Source organism: Pan paniscus, chromosome X (genome assembly GCF_029289425.2).
Source record: "Pan paniscus chromosome X, NHGRI_mPanPan1-v2.0_pri, whole genome shotgun sequence".
In the NCBI taxonomy this organism is placed as follows: domain Eukaryota; kingdom Metazoa; phylum Chordata; class Mammalia; order Primates; family Hominidae; genus Pan; species Pan paniscus.
This window is the reverse complement of record NC_073272.2, coordinates 20,528,951-20,546,017: the sequence shown is the minus strand read 5'-3', so window position 1 is coordinate 20,546,017 and position 17,067 is coordinate 20,528,951. Positions and strand designations below refer to the sequence as shown.

Here is a 17,067-nt window from a genome sequence, read left to right as displayed (position 1 = left end):
TGAAAACAGAACAATACATTATATTTGGTTCAAACATCTGCTGCTATTCAGAACCTACAGAAAATTTAACTGCAACATTCAATTTTTCCCCTGTTAAACACTTCAGAGGATTCTATTTAGCTGTAACGGATTTGTTTTTCTCTTTACATAAAAATAAACTTTCTGACATGATTTTCATTCTTTCTTGGTAACAAAGCAGATAAAGTTAAAGGACAAACCACAGGCAGAAATACCCAAAGAACCTCTCAGTCTCAGAGAGACAGTTCTACATAACGGAGTGCCTGCATTGTCCATTTTAGTGGGTGCTGAGACCCCGGGTCCCTGCCTGCTAGATTGCCCATGAAACAGTCAGCCCCAGTACAGAAATCAAGACAATTCAGATAGAGAAAGACGAAAGGAAACATGGTAGATGGATTGCAAAAGTGATCCCAATTCTCTATCCCACCTTCTATCCATGCTCTTTGTAATGTACTTTTGCAGCTACTCCCGTCAAGAGTGTGTTTCCCCAGCCCTTCAAACCAGGCTGGGCTCATGACTTGTACTGGCCTAAAGAATGTGATGGAAGTGCTATGTACCAGTTCCAAGCTCAGGTCTCTCTGGAGGCCTTGTATGCTTTCATGCACTCTTTAGGAACGATGCCACTACCACAAAGCCTAGGCTAAGCTTCAGAAAGATCCAAGACCATGTAGAGCTGAGCTGAGTCATCCTAGCCAAGGCTGTCCTCGATCAGCCCCCAGCCAGCAGCCACCAGTGTTTGTTCTGGACACATGAGTGAACTCCAGCCAAGACCCCAAAAAACTGCCTAATCAAACCTGCCAAGATCAGCAGAAGTGTTCAGCTAATCTGTAGACTTGTTAGCAAAAAGAAATATTGATTACATGCCACTGAGGTATGGTGGTTGTTTAATACACAATATTCTTGCGGATAATGACCCAGAGGACAATGACATACTCTTCAACTCATTAACACTGAATTGTTACAAAGGCCATTCTTCAGAAGTTCTCTGCAAACAGTTTCTATCTTTTAAAATATTCAGAGTGGTCAAGATATAAACAGAATACATTTTTTTCATGATCCAGTTATGCTGAGAGATTACAGTTAAGAACTAAACGTGAAAAATGTTTTCTAAAGTCATACTATTTGGCAATTTAAAAAAATATTTTCTAAATTCTTGTGTACCACAGTGTTTTCTGGTGGTGGTTGATGATGTTTTATAAGCTGAATTTAGGAGTAATAATGTCTGTCTTTAATGTGGTCCGGGAGTGGTTATTTTTCTCATTTGGGTTTGGTTTGAGATTTAAGAATAACTTAATTATTTCAATTTATATTTAGAGACTAGAAAGGGAGAGCATCTTGATAACTTTATCTCAGATTCATTACGTAGGCAGTAAAGCCTAAATACTTCACTGTCTTCAATGCCCATGCCACCCTTTTCAATTTGGTAGTCGTTCTTGGATATAAATCTTGCTTCAAATGAAAACTTTCCTTTTCCTGACTGTACACACTGAAATACCAAGCAACTCTTAGAAAAAACAAATAACAGCAAAAACAAAAACCCACAAAAAACCGCAGTACTTTCACTATATCATCTAACAGAATTATAAAGGTTATTTTCTGTTATAGACTCTAAAAAATAAAGTGAATATGGAACGCATGGTAAAAACTAGGGGATTTTGTTTTTTTTGATGGGGGAGGAATTTATGATATGATTGCAGTGTTCATGAGAAAGGCAGTGAAACAGCCTGGGCAACATGGTGAAACCTCGTCTCTACAAAAAATACAAAAAAACTAGCTGGGCATAGTGGCGTGCGCCTATAATCCCAGCTACTCAGGAGGCTGAGGCAGGAGGATGAGCCCAGGAGGTCAAGGCTGCAGTGAGGTGTGATTCTGCCACTGCACTCCAGCCTAGGCAACACAGCAAGACCCTGTCTCAAAAAGAAAGAAAGAAAGGCAGCATAGCTTAAAGCATGCCTGATTTAGAAAGTCAGATGCTGGAAGGAAAGAGGAAATGAAGTTGAGGATGCAGCTATGGATGCAGACAGGCATATGGAAGCACCCATGGAGCTGTTCCATGGTGGAAGAAAGGGGGTGGAGAAACCACCCCCTTTCTCCCTTCCAAATCCTCAGAGGCCTGGCAACTTCATAGTCACTTCCTCCCTTGCCTGTATCTCCAGCATGATCCTCTCTTCAGACTCTGTAACACAATTAAACATAGTTAGACACTCCTCCGATCTAAGATGTCACCCCGGGACCTCGCATCTGCTCCACACTGGCGATGCTTTCCTCTCCCAGCCCAGCACTCTGTCTTTATTGTTCCCACTCTTCTCTCTCCCTGGACTACCCTTGCTTTCTCTTCTTTGGACAATTTATCATCCTTCAAAACTCAGCAACCCCTGCCCAGTTGAACCCCAGGCCACACCTTTTCCAAGGCATCATGGTGATAATGACAAGGATGGGAGCTCCCAGTTACTGATGTGCCAGGCACTGTTCTAAGCACCTTACACATGTGTATTCATGTAATGACCGAAACCACCCTATGAGATAAATATTGTTGGTATCTCCATTTTATATACAAGGAAAATGGGGTACAGCATGTAAGTAGCAGAGATGGAACTTGATCCCAGAGAATCTGGCTTTGAGCTCAAACTCTTAACCATTACACTTTTACTACATATTAAAATGTAACTATGCTACACGATACCTATAGTATTATTTATATACTTATAACAGATTTATTTAGTAATCCCAACTCTGTGAGCAATAAAGCAAAAATCATTTTATTTTCCCAATCACTGCCTCCACCCATGCTGTCATCTCTCCCTTTCCCATCAGCTAACTGACACAGCAAATCAGTTCCATCCCTTCCAGTTATGAAGACTCAGTCTTGTTACTTAAGAACAAAATTAAAATATTGTTTTCATTCTTTAAAAAAAAGAGAAGCTTGGTCTACCGTCCCTTCCATAGATCTGATGACCATCATTGCCTAAAAGTTCAGTGACAAAGATATGAAAAAGCACCAGTTCCCTAAACCGATTCTTAGTTAAAACTACTCAATATGAAGTATTAGTCAATGTCAAATCATAATCCTTCTGCTGGTTTTTAGCAACATAAAAAAGAATAACATAAATTCTCTTCCAGTAGCTAATGTGTCATGTATGAAAACAATCAAAGGCTTTAACATTTCTTATGTATATACTGTTCTTGTGGGCTAGAACTATTACAACTAATAACAATAATTTAATGAACAATATATAAAGATTTGTGCAACACAGAATTAATCCTTACCTATTTGGTTTACAATTTTGTCAACATGAATCTAAACTAATTAAGAATTATAGGCAAATGATACCTTTACAAGTTGTTCTAAAGAAAATACCTCAAAAATACCCCCTACACACAATCTTTTCTTTTACCCAGTACAGACTCAAAATCTGGACAGGGAAAAATTTAAAGCCCATAAATTTTTATACAACAATTTCTGCCTCTACCACCCACATGTCACTTTGAAAACAAGCTCCAGATATTGCTGGAAAAAGAAAAGCAACAATTGAACTACATTTATAGTTATTTTTGTTTCTCAGTTATGAATCTGGATCAGAACCATTGGTGTCCATATAATAAATTCAGTAGATGCCAAAATGACATTTCATAAAATTTAACATCTGTTCCTGATTTTTTAAAAACTCAGAAACTAGGAATGGAATGATACTTCCTTAATATCGCTTTGTAAATTTAAATCATCAATAATGGTTTTTCCATTAAATCATCAACAAAACAAGGATGCCCACTTTCACTGTTTCATTCTAACACTGATCCACTATCTTTGGCCAATGCAATAAGACATGAAGCTGAAATAAGAGCAGTAATTATTGTATAGAAAGATATAAAAATAAAGTTACTTGTGGCCAATGTGATTAAATACCTACACCCAAGAAAATCAATTGAAAAACTCCCAGAATTGATAGGACAATTAAATGTAATACAGAGGCTGGGCATGGAGAATTGCTTGAGTCCAGGAGTTCGAGACAAGCCTGGGCAACATGGCAAAACCCCTACAAAAAATGCAAAAAAATTAGCTGGGCATGGTGGTGCGTGCCTCTAGTCCCAGCTACTCGGGAGGCTGAGGTAGGAGGATCATCTGAGCCCAGGAGGTCGAGGCTGCAGTGAGCCATGATCATGTTACTGTGCTCTAGTCTGGGTGACAGAGTGAGACCCTGTCTCGAAAATAAATATATATATATATAATATATATTCTATATAATTATATAATTATACAGAATATAATATATAATATATATTATAATAATATATATAATATAATTATATATAATTATATATAATTATATTATATTATATATAATATAATTATATTATATATAATATATATTCCATATAAATATATAATTATACGGAATATATATTATATAAATACTATAATAAATCTATTTTATATTTTTTATATATATAAAAGATAGACATTAATCACACTGGTTTGAATCACAGCTTCTCCACCAATGAGATGAATAACCTTGGGAGATTGCCTTCTAAGCCTCAGATTCCATATCTACAAAAAGGGGATGATAATACTACTTATCTCACTGGTTTGTCATGAAGACTAAATGAAATGATGTATTTAAAGCACTTAAATACATGGCACATGGTAAACATGTAGCAAATATCAACAATAAAAATATTATTATTACTTAATAGTAGCACAATATAAGATAAATTGACATAATTCAAAAGCTTTACTAAACACTACCGATAACCAATGGAAGATATAATGGGGAAAATGTTCTATTCACCATAGCAACAAAAAATATAAAATACCTGGTCCGATAGGACATTTTGGCTGATCTGAGAAGCAGAAAGAAAAGTGAAAACAACACCTCCACACACTCCATCCCACTCCCCGCTTCCGCCAGTCTCTGTTTAAACCTATGGCTATGTATGGCAGCTTCGGCTTTCTGCCTGTGGGAGGAGGCTGATGTGTGAAAAGTGGACTGGGAATGTTTCTGTGGAGTCTCTACACCCCATGGAGTCCTATGCACTGGTTTTGAGCTCTTAAAGTAGTAGCACAGGGAGATCAACTGTTATAATTGATCATCATGAGGTGGTAGGATTACAAGGACAAGTATGACTGCTTCCAGGGTCACCTCTTATCTTCAGAGTACCCAACGTGTCTCAAGATACTCCATGCCCCAGAGTTAAGACCATTAATCTGGTGGCCCCGATATCTGGAAATGTTAAATAACCTTCTGGTTCCTAAAAATACCCTATTTAGGCCGGGCGCAATGGCTCACGCCTGCAATCCCAGCACTTTGGGAGGCCGAGGCAGGTGGGTCACCTGAGGTCGGGAGTTTGAGACCAGCCTGACCAACATGGAAGAAACCCCGTGTCTACTAAAAATACAAAATTAGCCAGGCGTGGTGGTGCATGCCTGTAATCCCAGCTACTCAGGAGCCTGAGGCACGAGAATCGCTTGAACCTGGGCAGCGGGGAGGTTGCAGGGAGCCGAGGTCACGCCACTGCACTCCAGCCTGGGCGACAGAGTGAGACTCTATCTAAAAAAATAAAATAAAATAAGAAGAGTTAGAAAACTCTTCCAAATTCATAAGAAAAAGACAGATAACCCAATAGAAAAATGGACAAAAAAACCTGAACAGGAACTTCACCACATGAGATGTCCACATGACCAATAAACATACAAAAGGGTGAGCAACTTGGTCGGGAGCGGTGGCTCATGCCTGTAATCCCAGCACTTTGGGAGGCCAAGGCGGGTGGATCACCTGAGGTCAGGAGTTTGAGACCAGCCTGGCCAATGTGGCGAAACCCCATTTCTACTAAAAATGCAAAAATCAGCCAGGCGTGGTGGCACATGCCTGTAGTCCCAGCTACTCAGGAAGCTGAGGCAGGAGAATGGCTTGAACCCGGGAGGCAGAGGTTGCAGTGAGCCGAGATTACGCTACTGCACTCCAGCCTGGGGAACAGAGTAAGACTCTGTCTCAAAAAAAGAAAAAAAAAAGAAAAAGAAAAAGAAAAAAGAAAAGAAAAAAAGTGAGCAACTTGACTGCTCAAAGGGAAATGCAAATTAAACCTGAAATACGATACCACTAGATACTCACCAGAATGACTAAAATGAAATGAATGTACTATTGCAAGTGTTGGTGAGGATATGGAGCAACTGAACTGGTGAGAGTATAGCTTGTTACAACCATCCTGTAAAAATGCCTGCCAGTATCTAATAAAGCTGAACAGATATAAGCCCTATAACCCCAAACTTCTATCCCTGGCTTGTGGTACATTTTTATGATAATGGCTCCCCAAGGAATCATGCCTCCCTATGTCCACATCCCTTTATACTGTAACACTGCCACTCCTCTGAGCAAGAGATGGATATCTTTAACTGCTCTGAATTCACGTCTGGCCTTGTGACTTGTTTTAACCGATAGAGTATGGCAGAACTGATTTCCCAGAGTTCTAGCACATAGGCCTTAAGAGGCCTGGCAGCTTCTGCCTTTGCCCTCTTGGACCCAGCCATCATGTAAAGAAGTCCAGAATAGCCTAATGGACAGAGAGGCTGTGTGAGAAAAAGGGAGGTAACCAAAAAAATTTTTTTTTTCTGAGATAGAGTCTCACTCTGTCACCCAGGCTGGAGTGCAGTAGCACGATTTTGGCTCACTGCAACCTCCGCCTCCCAGGTTCAAGCGATTCTTGTGCCTCAGTCTCCTGAGTAGATGGGATTACAGGCGTGCACCAACACACCCAGCTAATTTTTGTATTTTTACTAGAGATGGGGTTGGCCAGGCTGGTCTTGAACTCCTGACCTCAAGTGATCCATCCACCTCGGCCTCCCAAAGTGCTGAGATTACAGGCATGAGTTACTGCACCTGGCCGAGAGGTAACCAAGTTAATACCTAATACCAAAATCCCAGACATGTGATTAAAACCATTTGATCTTTCCTGCCCAGTCCAGCTAGATGAGTGAGCTCAACTGATAACACATGGAACAGAGGTAAGTTGTTCCCAGCAAGCCCTGTTCAAATGCCTGACCCACAGAATTATATGCAATAACATGGCTGTTGTTTTTAAGTCACTAAATGTGGGGGTAGTTTATTAGGTAGCAATAGATAACCAAAAATGAATATATAGCCAAATAAATGCATACATATTTTACCAAAAGGGACATGTACAAGAATGTACATAGCAGCACCATTTAAATCACCAATCTGAAAACAACTCAAATGCCCATACACAATCGAATGGATCAATTATGGTATATTAGTAAAATGGAACATTATTCAGCAATAAAAATGACCAAATTACAAGGATGATTCTCACAAATGTAATGATGACCAAAAGAAGCCAGACTCAGGACTGGGCGCAGTGGCTCACGTATGTAATCCCAGCACTTTGGAAGGCCGAGGCAGGCAAATCACCTGAGGCCAGGGGTTCGAGACCAGCCTGGCCAACATGGCGAAACCCCATCTCCACTAAGAATACAAAAATTAGCCAGGTTTAGTGGTGAATGCCTGTAATCCCAGCTACTCCGGAGGCATGAGAATTGCTTGAACCAGGAAGGTGGAGGTTGCAGTGAGCTGAGATTGCGCCACTGCAATTCAGCCTGGGTGACAGAGCAAGACTCTGTCTCAACAACAACAAAACATTAAAAAAAAAAAAAAAAAAAGAAGAAGCAGCCAGACTCAAATGAGTATATACCACATGCTTCCATCTATATAAAGAAGTTCAAAGACTAATCTAGGGTGTAGAAGTCAAGAAAGTAGTTATGTGATTGTGTGAGGGTTGGGTAGCAGTATAAGAAGGCAGGATGGGAAACTTATGTGGCCCTGATCATGTTTTATTTCTTGTTCCAGGTGCCAGTTACATGGGTGTGTTTACTTTGAGAAAATGTACTGAGTCATATAATTTGTATACCTTCCTGTAATGTATACTTCCAAAAAAGCTTCTATAAGAAGATTAAACCACTGTCCCCTTCTTTAATAAAAATATTTTTCTTATATTTTAAAATCACCTACAGAATTTTTTAAAATGCAGATTAAAACAACAACAACAACAACACAGTCTGAGTAAACATCTCTGGGCTGGAACCCAGCCACCTGTGGCTCTGAAACTCCGTAAGTGATTCTGATGAAGTGAGCCTGGGTTGAAGTATTAGGTCATTAGCAGAAAGTGCTGTTTCATTTTATCATTATCATATTTCCTCTAAAAAACATTTTTGCCAAGGAATATGAAGCATAAACAACTGTCTTTGAATTGCAGTTATCTAAAAGAAAAAATGGCAAAGTACCCACTTCCACCCACTCCCCATTCCTTAGGTTTGGCTATTTCACCATTCAGAAGGCTTCTACAGATCATTAAATGCTTTAATTAGTTTCATACATATGCACTTAGCTTAAATCATGCCCATTAAAACACCATTCTTTTACCACTTCACTTTGAAGGGTATTTACAAGATTATTTAAAAGATGCTCCTAGATGCCATACACATTTTAATGAGAGCAAAAAAAAAATGGTTGGCCCAAATTAAAGCAAAATGAGCGTTTAAGTCTGGCATCTGTCTTGGAGATAATAACAGGCAGATCTTAATTTGCAGGAGAAATACATGGTTGTAAAAAATTATAATTTTAAAATCATTTTTGAACTACACCTCCATTGCCTGCCTCTGCTTCAGAATGACTAGATGATAGGTAGACAGACAGACAGATCAAAGAGAAGAGAGGTCGGGTGCAGTGGCTCATGCCTGTAATCCCAGTACTTTGGGAGACTGAGGCAGGCAGATCACGAGGTCAGGGGTTCAAGACCAACATGGTCAACATTGTGAAACCCCGTCTCTACTAAAAATACAAAAAATTAGCTGGGTGTGGTAGCAAGCACCTGTAATCCCAGATACTCAGGAGGCTGAGGCAGGAGAATCGCTTGAATCCGGGAGGCAGAGGTTGCAGTGAGCCGAGACCGTGCCACTGCACTGCAGCCTGGGAAACAGAGTGAGACTCTGTCTCAAAAAAAAAAAAAAAAAAGAGAGAGAGAGGACAGAAAACAGATACAACGGGGCCAACTGTGTTTAATTTGCCATTTTCCCCTAGATCTGCTGCATGAAATACTCAAAATATTTTGATCTCTCAGCACAAAAGTTTTGTGGATGAAAAATAAAGTTCCCTTGATCTTGGTTCCAAGATGGCCGAATAGGAACAGCTCCAGTCTACAGCTCCCAGTGTGAGCGATGCAGAAGACAGGTGATTTCTGTATTTCCAACTGAGGTACCGGGTTCATCTCACTGGGGCTTATTGGACAGTGGGTGCAGCCCACGGAGTGTGAGCAGAAGCAGGGCTGGGCATCGCCTCACCCAGGAAGGGCAAGGGGTCGGGGAATTCCCTTTCCTAGCCAAGGGAAGCCGTGACAGATGGTACCTGGAAAATCAGGACACTCCCACTCTAATACTGCACTTTTCCAATGGTCTTAGCAAATGGCACACTAGGAGATTATATCCCACGCCTGGCTTGGAGGGTCCCACGCCCACGGAGCCTCGCTCACTGCTAGCACAGCAGTCCAAGATTGAACTGCAAGGCAGCAGCAAGGCTGGGGGAGGGGCATCCACCATTGCTGAGGCTTGAGTAGGTAAACAAAGCAGCCGGGAAGCTTGAACTGGGTGGAGCCCATTGCAGCTCAAGGAGGCCTGCCTGCCTCTATAGACGCCACCTCTGGGGGCAGGGCATAGCTGAACAAAAGGCAGCAGAAACTTCTGCAGACTTAAACATCCCTGTCTGACAGCTTTGAAGAGAGTAGTGGTTCTCCCAGCACAGAGTATGAGATCTGACAACGGACAGACTGCCTCCTCAAGTGGGTCCCTGACCCCCGAGTAGCCTAACTGGGAGACGACTCCCAGGAGTGGCCGAATGACACCTCATACAGCTGGGTACCCCTCTGAGACGAAGCTTCCAGAGAAAGGATCAGGCAGCAACATTTGCCGTTCTGCAATATTTGCTGTTCTGAAGCCTCTGCTGGTGATACTCAGGCAAACAGGGTCTGGAGTGGACCTCCAGCAAACTCCAACAGACCTGCAGCTGAGGGTCCTGACTGTTAGAAGGAAAACTAACAAACAGAAAGGACATCCACACCAAAACCCCATCTGTAGGTCACCATCATCAAAGACCAAAGGCAGATAAAACCACAAAGATGCGGAGAAACCAGAGCAGAAAAGCTGAAAATTCTAAAACTCAGAGTGCCTCTTCTCCTCCAAAGGAATGCAGCTCCTTGCCAGCAACGGAACAAAGCTGGACAGAGAAGGACTTTGATGAGTTGACAGACGTAGGCCTCGGATGATCGGTAATAACAAACTTCTCCGAGCTAAAGAAGGATGTTCGAACCCATCGCAAAGAAGTTAAAAACCTTGAAAAAAGATTAGACGAATGGCTAACTAGAATAAACAGCGTAGAGAAGACCTTAAATGACCTGATGGAGCTGAAAACCATGGCACGAGAATTACATGACGCATGCACAAGCTTCAGTAGCTGATTCGATCAAGTGGAAGAAAGGGTATCAGTGATTGAAGATCAAATGAATGAAATGAAGTGAGAAGAGAAGTTTAGAGAAAAAAGAGTAATAAGAAATGAACAAAGCCTCCAAGAAATATGGGACTATGTGAAAAGACCAAATCTGCATCTGATTGGTGTACCTGAAAGTGACGGGGAGAATGGAACCAAGTTGGAAAACACTCTTCAAGATATTATCCAGGAGAACTTCCCCAATCTAGCAAGGCAGGCCAACATTCAGATTCAGGAAATACAGAGAATGCCACAACGATACTCCTCGAGAAGAGCAACTCCAAGACACATAATTGTCAGGTTCACCAAAGTTGGAAATGAAGGAAAAAATGTTAAGGGCAGCCAGAGAGAAAGGTCGGGTTACCCACAAAGGGAAGCCTATCAGACTAACGGCGGATCTCTCGGCAGAAACTCTACAAGCCAGAAGAGGGTGGGAGCCAATATTCAACATTCTTAAAGAAAAGAATTTTCAACCCAGAATTTCATATCCAGTCAAACTAAGCTTCGTAAGTGAAGGAGAAACAAAATCCTTTAAAGACAAGCAAATGCTGAGAGATTTTGTCACCACCAGGCCTGCCTTACAAGAGCTCCTGAAGGAAGCACTAAACATGGAAAGGAACAACCAGTACCAGCCACTGCAAAAACATGCCAAATTGTAAAGACCATCCAGGCTAGGAAGAAACTGCATCAACTAACGAGCAAAATAACCAGCTAACATCATAATGACAGGATCAAATTCACACATAACAATATTAACTTTAAATGTAAATGGGCTAAATGCCCCAATTAAAAGACACAGACTGGCAAATTGGATAAAGAGTCAAGACCCATCAGTGTGCTGTATTCAGGAGACCCATCTCACGTGCAGAGACACACATAGGCTCAAAATAAAGGGATGAAGGAAGATCTACCAAGCAAATGGAAAACAAAAAAAAAGCAGGGGTTGCAATCCTAGTCTCTGATAAAACAGACTTTAAACCAAGAAAGATAAAAAGAGACAAAGAAGGCCATTACAAAATGGTAAAGGGATCAATTCAATAAGAAGAGCTAACTATCCTAAAAATATGTGCACCCAATACAGGAGCACCCAGATTCATAAAGCAAGTCCTTAGAGACCTACAAAGAGACTTAGACTCCCACACAATAATAATGGGAGACTTTAACACCCCACTGTCAACATTAGACAGATCAACAAAACAGAAAGTTAACAAGGATACCCAGGAATTGAACTCAGCTCTGCACCAAGCGGACCTAATAGACATCTAAAGAACTCTCCACCCCAATCAACAGAATAAACATTCTTCTCAGCACCACATCACACTTATTCCAAAACTGACCACATAGTTGGAAGTAAAGCACTCCTCAGCAAATGTAAAAGAACAGAAATTATAACAAACTGTCTCTCAGACCACAGTGCAATCAAACTAGAACTCAGGATTAAGAAACTCACTCAAAACCGCTCAACTACATGGAAACTGAACAACCTGCTCCTGAATGACTACTGGTACATAACGAAATGAAGGCAGAAATAAAGATGTTCTTTGAAACCAATGAGAACAAAGACAACATACCAGAATCTCTGGGACACATTTAAAGCAGTGTGTAGAGGGAAATTTATAGCACTAAATGCCCACAAGAGAAAGGAGGAAAGATATAAAATTGACACCCTAACATCACAATTAAAAGAACTAGAGAAGCAAGAGCAAACACATTCAAAAGCTAGCAGAAGGTGAGAAATAACTAAGATCAGAGCAGAACTGAAGGAAGTAGAGACACAAAAAACCCTTCAAAAAATCAATGAATCCAGAAGCTGGTTTTTTGAAAAGATCAACAAAATTGATAGACTGCTAGCAAGACTAATAAAGAAGAAAAGAGAGAAGAATCAAACAGACGTAATAAAAAATGATAAAGGGGATATCACCACCGATCTCACAGAAATACAAACTACCATCAGAGAATACTATAAACACCTCTACACAAATAAACTATAAAATCTAGAAGAAATGGATAAATTTCTGGACACATACACCCTCCCAAGACTAAACCAGGAAGAAGTTGAATCTCTGAATAGACCAATAACAGGCTCTGAAATTGAGGCAATAATTAATAGCCTACCAACCAAAAAAAGTCCAGGACCAGACAGATTCACAGCCGAATTCTACCAGAGGTACAAAGAGGAGCTGGTACCATTCCTTCTGAAACTATTCCAATCCATAGAAAAAGAAGGAATCCTCCTTAATTCATTTTATGAGGCCAGCACCATCCTGATACCAAAGGCTGGCAGAGACACAACAAAAAAAAAGAATTTTAGACCAATATCCCTGATGAACATTGATGCAAAAATCCTCAATAAAATACTGGCAAACCGAATCCAGCAGCACATCAAAAAGCTTATCCACTACAATCAAGTCAGCTTTATCCCTGGGATACAAGGCTGGTTCAATATATGCAAATCAATAAATGTAATCCAGCATATAGACAGAACCAAAGACAAAAACCACATGATTATCTCAATAGATGCAGAAAAGGCCTTTGACAAAATCCAACAGCCCTTCATGCTAAAAACTCTTAATAAACTAGGTATTGATGGGACATATCTCAAAATAATGAGAGCTATTTATGACAAACCCACAGCCAGTACCATACTGAATGGACAAAAACTGGGAGCATTCCCTTTGAAAACTGGCACAAGACAGGGATGCCCTCTCTCACCACTCCTATTCAACATAGTGTTGGAAGTTCTGGCCAGGGCAATCAGGCAGGAGAAAGAAAGAAAGGGTATTCAATTAGGAAAAGAGGAAGTCAAATTGTCCCTGTTTGCAGACGACATGATTGTATATTTAGAAAACCCCATTGTCTCAGCCCAAACTCTCCTTAAACTGATAAGCAACTTCAGCAAAATCTCAGGATACAAAATCAATGTGCAAAAATCACAAGTATTCCCATACACCAATAACAGACAAACAGAGAGCCAAATCATGAGTGAACTCCTATTCACAATTGCTTCAAAGAGAATAAAATACATAGGAATTCAGCTTACAAGGGATGTGAAGGACCTCTTCAAGGAGAACTACAAACCACTGCTCAAGGAAATAAAAGAGGACACAAACAAATGGAAGGACATTCCACGTTCATGAATAGGAAGAATCAATATCGTGAAAACGGCCATACTGCCCAAGGTAATTTATAGATTCAATGCCATCCCCATCAAGCTACCAATGACTTTCTTCACAGAATTGGAAAAAACTACTTTAAAGTTCCTATGGAACCAAAAAAGAGCCCACATTGCCAAGACAAACCTAAGCCAAAAGAACAAAGCTGGAGGCATCACGCTACGTGACTTCAAACTATACTACAAGGCTACAGTAACCAAAACAGCATGGTACTGGTACCAAAACAGAGACATAGACCAATGGAACAGAACAGAGTCCTCAGAAATAATACCACACATCTACAACCATCTGGTATTTGACAAACCTGACAAAAACAAGAAATGGGGAAAGGGTTCCCTATTTAATAAATGGTGCTGGGAAAACTGGCTAGCCATATGTAGAAAGCTGAAACTGGATCCCTTCCTTACACCTTATACAAAAATTAATTCAAGATGGATTAAAGACTTAAATGTTAGACCTAAAACCATAAAAACCCTAGAAGAAAACCTAGGCAATACCATTCAGGACACAGGCATGGGCAAGGACTTCATGACTAAAACACCAAAAGCAATGGCAACAAAAGCCAAAATTGACAAATGGGATCTAATTAAACTAAAGAGCTTCTGCACAGCAAAAAAACTATCATGAGAGTGAACAGGCAACCTACAGAATGGGAGAAAATTTTTACAATCTACCCATCTGACAAAGGGCTAATACCCAGAATCTACAAAGAACTTAAACAAATTTACAAGAAAAAATCAAACAACCTCATCAAAAAGTGGGTGAAGGATATGAACAGATACTTCTCAAAAGAAGACATTTATGCAGCCAACAGACACATGAAAAAATGCTCATCGTCACTGGCCATCAGAGAAATGCAAATCAAAACCACAATGAGATACCATCTCACACCAGTTAGAATGGCGATCATTAAAAGTTGGGAAACAACAGGTGCTGGAGAGGATGTGGAGAAATAGGAACAGTTTTACACTGTTGGTGGGACCGTAAACTAGTTCAACCATTGTGGAAGACAGTGTGGCGATTCCTCAAGGATCTAGAACCAGAAATACCATTTGACCCAGCCATCCCATTACTGGGTATATACCCAAAGGATTATAAATCATACTGCTATAAAGAGACATGCACACGTATGTTTATTGCGGCACTATTCACAATAGCAAAGACTTGGAACCAACCCAAATGTCCATCAATGATAGACTGGATTAGGAAAATGTGGCACATATACACCATGGAATACTATGCAGTCATTAAAAAGGATGAGTTCATGCCCTTTGTAGGGACATGGATGAAGCTGGAAACCATCATTCTGAGCAAACTATCGCAAGGACAGAAAACCAAACACTGCATGTTCTCACTCATAGGTGGGAATTGAACAATGAGAACACTTGGACACAGGGTGGGGAACATCACACACTGGGGCCTGTTATGGGGTTGGGGGAGGGGGGAGGGATAGCATTAGGAGTACACCTAATGTAAATGATGAGTTAATGGGTGCAGCACACCAACATGGCACATGTATACATAAGTAACAAACCTGCACGTTGATCACATGTACCCTAGAACTTAAAGTATAATAATAATAATAATAATAATAAATAAGGTTCCCTTTACTAATCAGCTACTGTTGTGTACCGATAGATTGTTGTTCAGAAAAGGCATTCAACAAATGAATATTGAATGAATTCTAATTCAGCTTTTGGAAAAGTGAAAAAATTAAATGATTGATTTAGTTGACACCATCCAGAGAGGGAAAAAGGCCACTTGAACTGATGTTGCCAGTTGTTGGGTGTCACATAAACAAAAGAGGTAGGCATCTTTTTAATTTCATAGTGTTCTCCCATCTTCAGAATTTACCGCTCTTGATGAAGACAATTCAATATTTAATGACACATTTGAAAAGACTAAGCTTTTTACTTACCTAGCTCTTCCTTATGTATATGTGTGTAGTTTTCCAACATGAAGGAAAAGAAGGTGGATAACTGGACAAAATAAAAAAAACATTAATCAATTAGTGAACCCCAAACAGCTACTGTGGCAAATGCTGTTGGTGTTCCACCCGAGTGCCCTTACTCTTGTGGGGCATTTCTATCCCGGCTGCTGCAGGTGCTAAGGGTCACTTCTATGCCTGCCTCCAGAGGACTGCCTGCATCCAGAGCAACACAGGATGACACATGAACGCCCCTCCTGTGGGGCTGCCCAGAGACAACGACTGGCTGAAGCAAGGGTGTAACAGCCCAGTCCCCCACCTCCCTTGCCTCTGCCAGGGACAAACTGTAGTGCATTTCACACTTGACAGCTCCAGATGGGATCAGGCTGAGGTCAGACTTCAAAAAGTACATCTTGGCCTAGCTTCTCCCGTCCTGTCTTGCATTCCTCACTCCCTTACAGGCTTTCCCTGAAAACACACCCTCAATAAGTCACTTGTACCAGAATCCCTGTCTCAGCCTCTGCTTCTAGGAAATCCAACCTAAGACAGCTACCGAATTTTGTTCATTATGATCTCTTCTTCTCTTTTTTTTAAGATGGAGTTTCACTCTTGTCACCCAGACTGGAGTGCAATGGCACGATTTTGGCTCACTGCAACCTCCGCCTCCCCGGATCAAGCGATTCTCCTGCCTCAGTGTCCCGAGTAGCTGGGATTACAGGCACTCGCCACCATGTCCAGCTAATGTTTTTGTATTTTTAGTAGAGACAGGGTTTCAACATGTTGGCCAGGCAGGTCTCGAACTCCCGACCTCAGGTGATCCACCTGCCTCGGCCTCCCAAAGTGCTAGGATTACAGGTGTGAGCCACTGCACCCGGTCATGATCTCTTTTCTTTTTGGTGGTGAAATTAAGAGTTAAGGAATATTCTTAAATATCAAATATATTTTGGAAAGAAAGGAAGGGAAAGGTGGAACTTCACCAGCTTTCCAGCCACAATCAGGGTACTGGCTCTATGGCCACCAGGTATCTGCAAAGACCTGCATTTGTACAGCACAAATAATTTCTTTTTCAAGCCCTGCCTCTCATGAAAAGTAAACACTTTATCAATCTGGGAGTAGATCTGGGAGTTGGGAATTGAGAGAAGGAAGACTTTCCATACAGTTATCAAAATGTACGATTTTAAAGCTGTTGATGATGGGTTTGTCCGTTAACAGTCAATAGAAACCACAATCAGACATCACTTCACACCCACTACGATAGCTATAATCAAAAAGAGATAATAACAAGTATTGGCAAAGATGTGAAGAAATTGGAGCCCTCATCCACTGCTGGTGGGAAGGTAAAACCATGGAGCTGCTTTGGAACACAGTTTAGCAGCTCCTCAAAAAGTTAAGCACAAAGTTACTA

At 40.8% G+C, this 17,067-nt stretch overlaps 1 protein-coding gene across 7 annotated transcripts in view; it reads right to left on the bottom strand.

Annotated features, from left to right (window-relative positions):
• Positions 1 to 17,067, bottom strand: part of PPEF1 (protein phosphatase with EF-hand domain 1) — a 153,575-nt gene that overhangs the window by 79,401 nt on the left and 57,107 nt on the right. For all 7 annotated transcript variants that reach the window (XM_055106115.2, XM_055106112.2, XM_055106111.2 and 4 more), the window contains one exon: positions 15,654 to 15,714. In XM_055106115.2, coding sequence (XP_054962090.1) covers positions 15,654 to 15,714 — 61 coding nt within the window. The remainder of the gene's footprint in view (positions 1 to 15,653; positions 15,715 to 17,067) is intronic.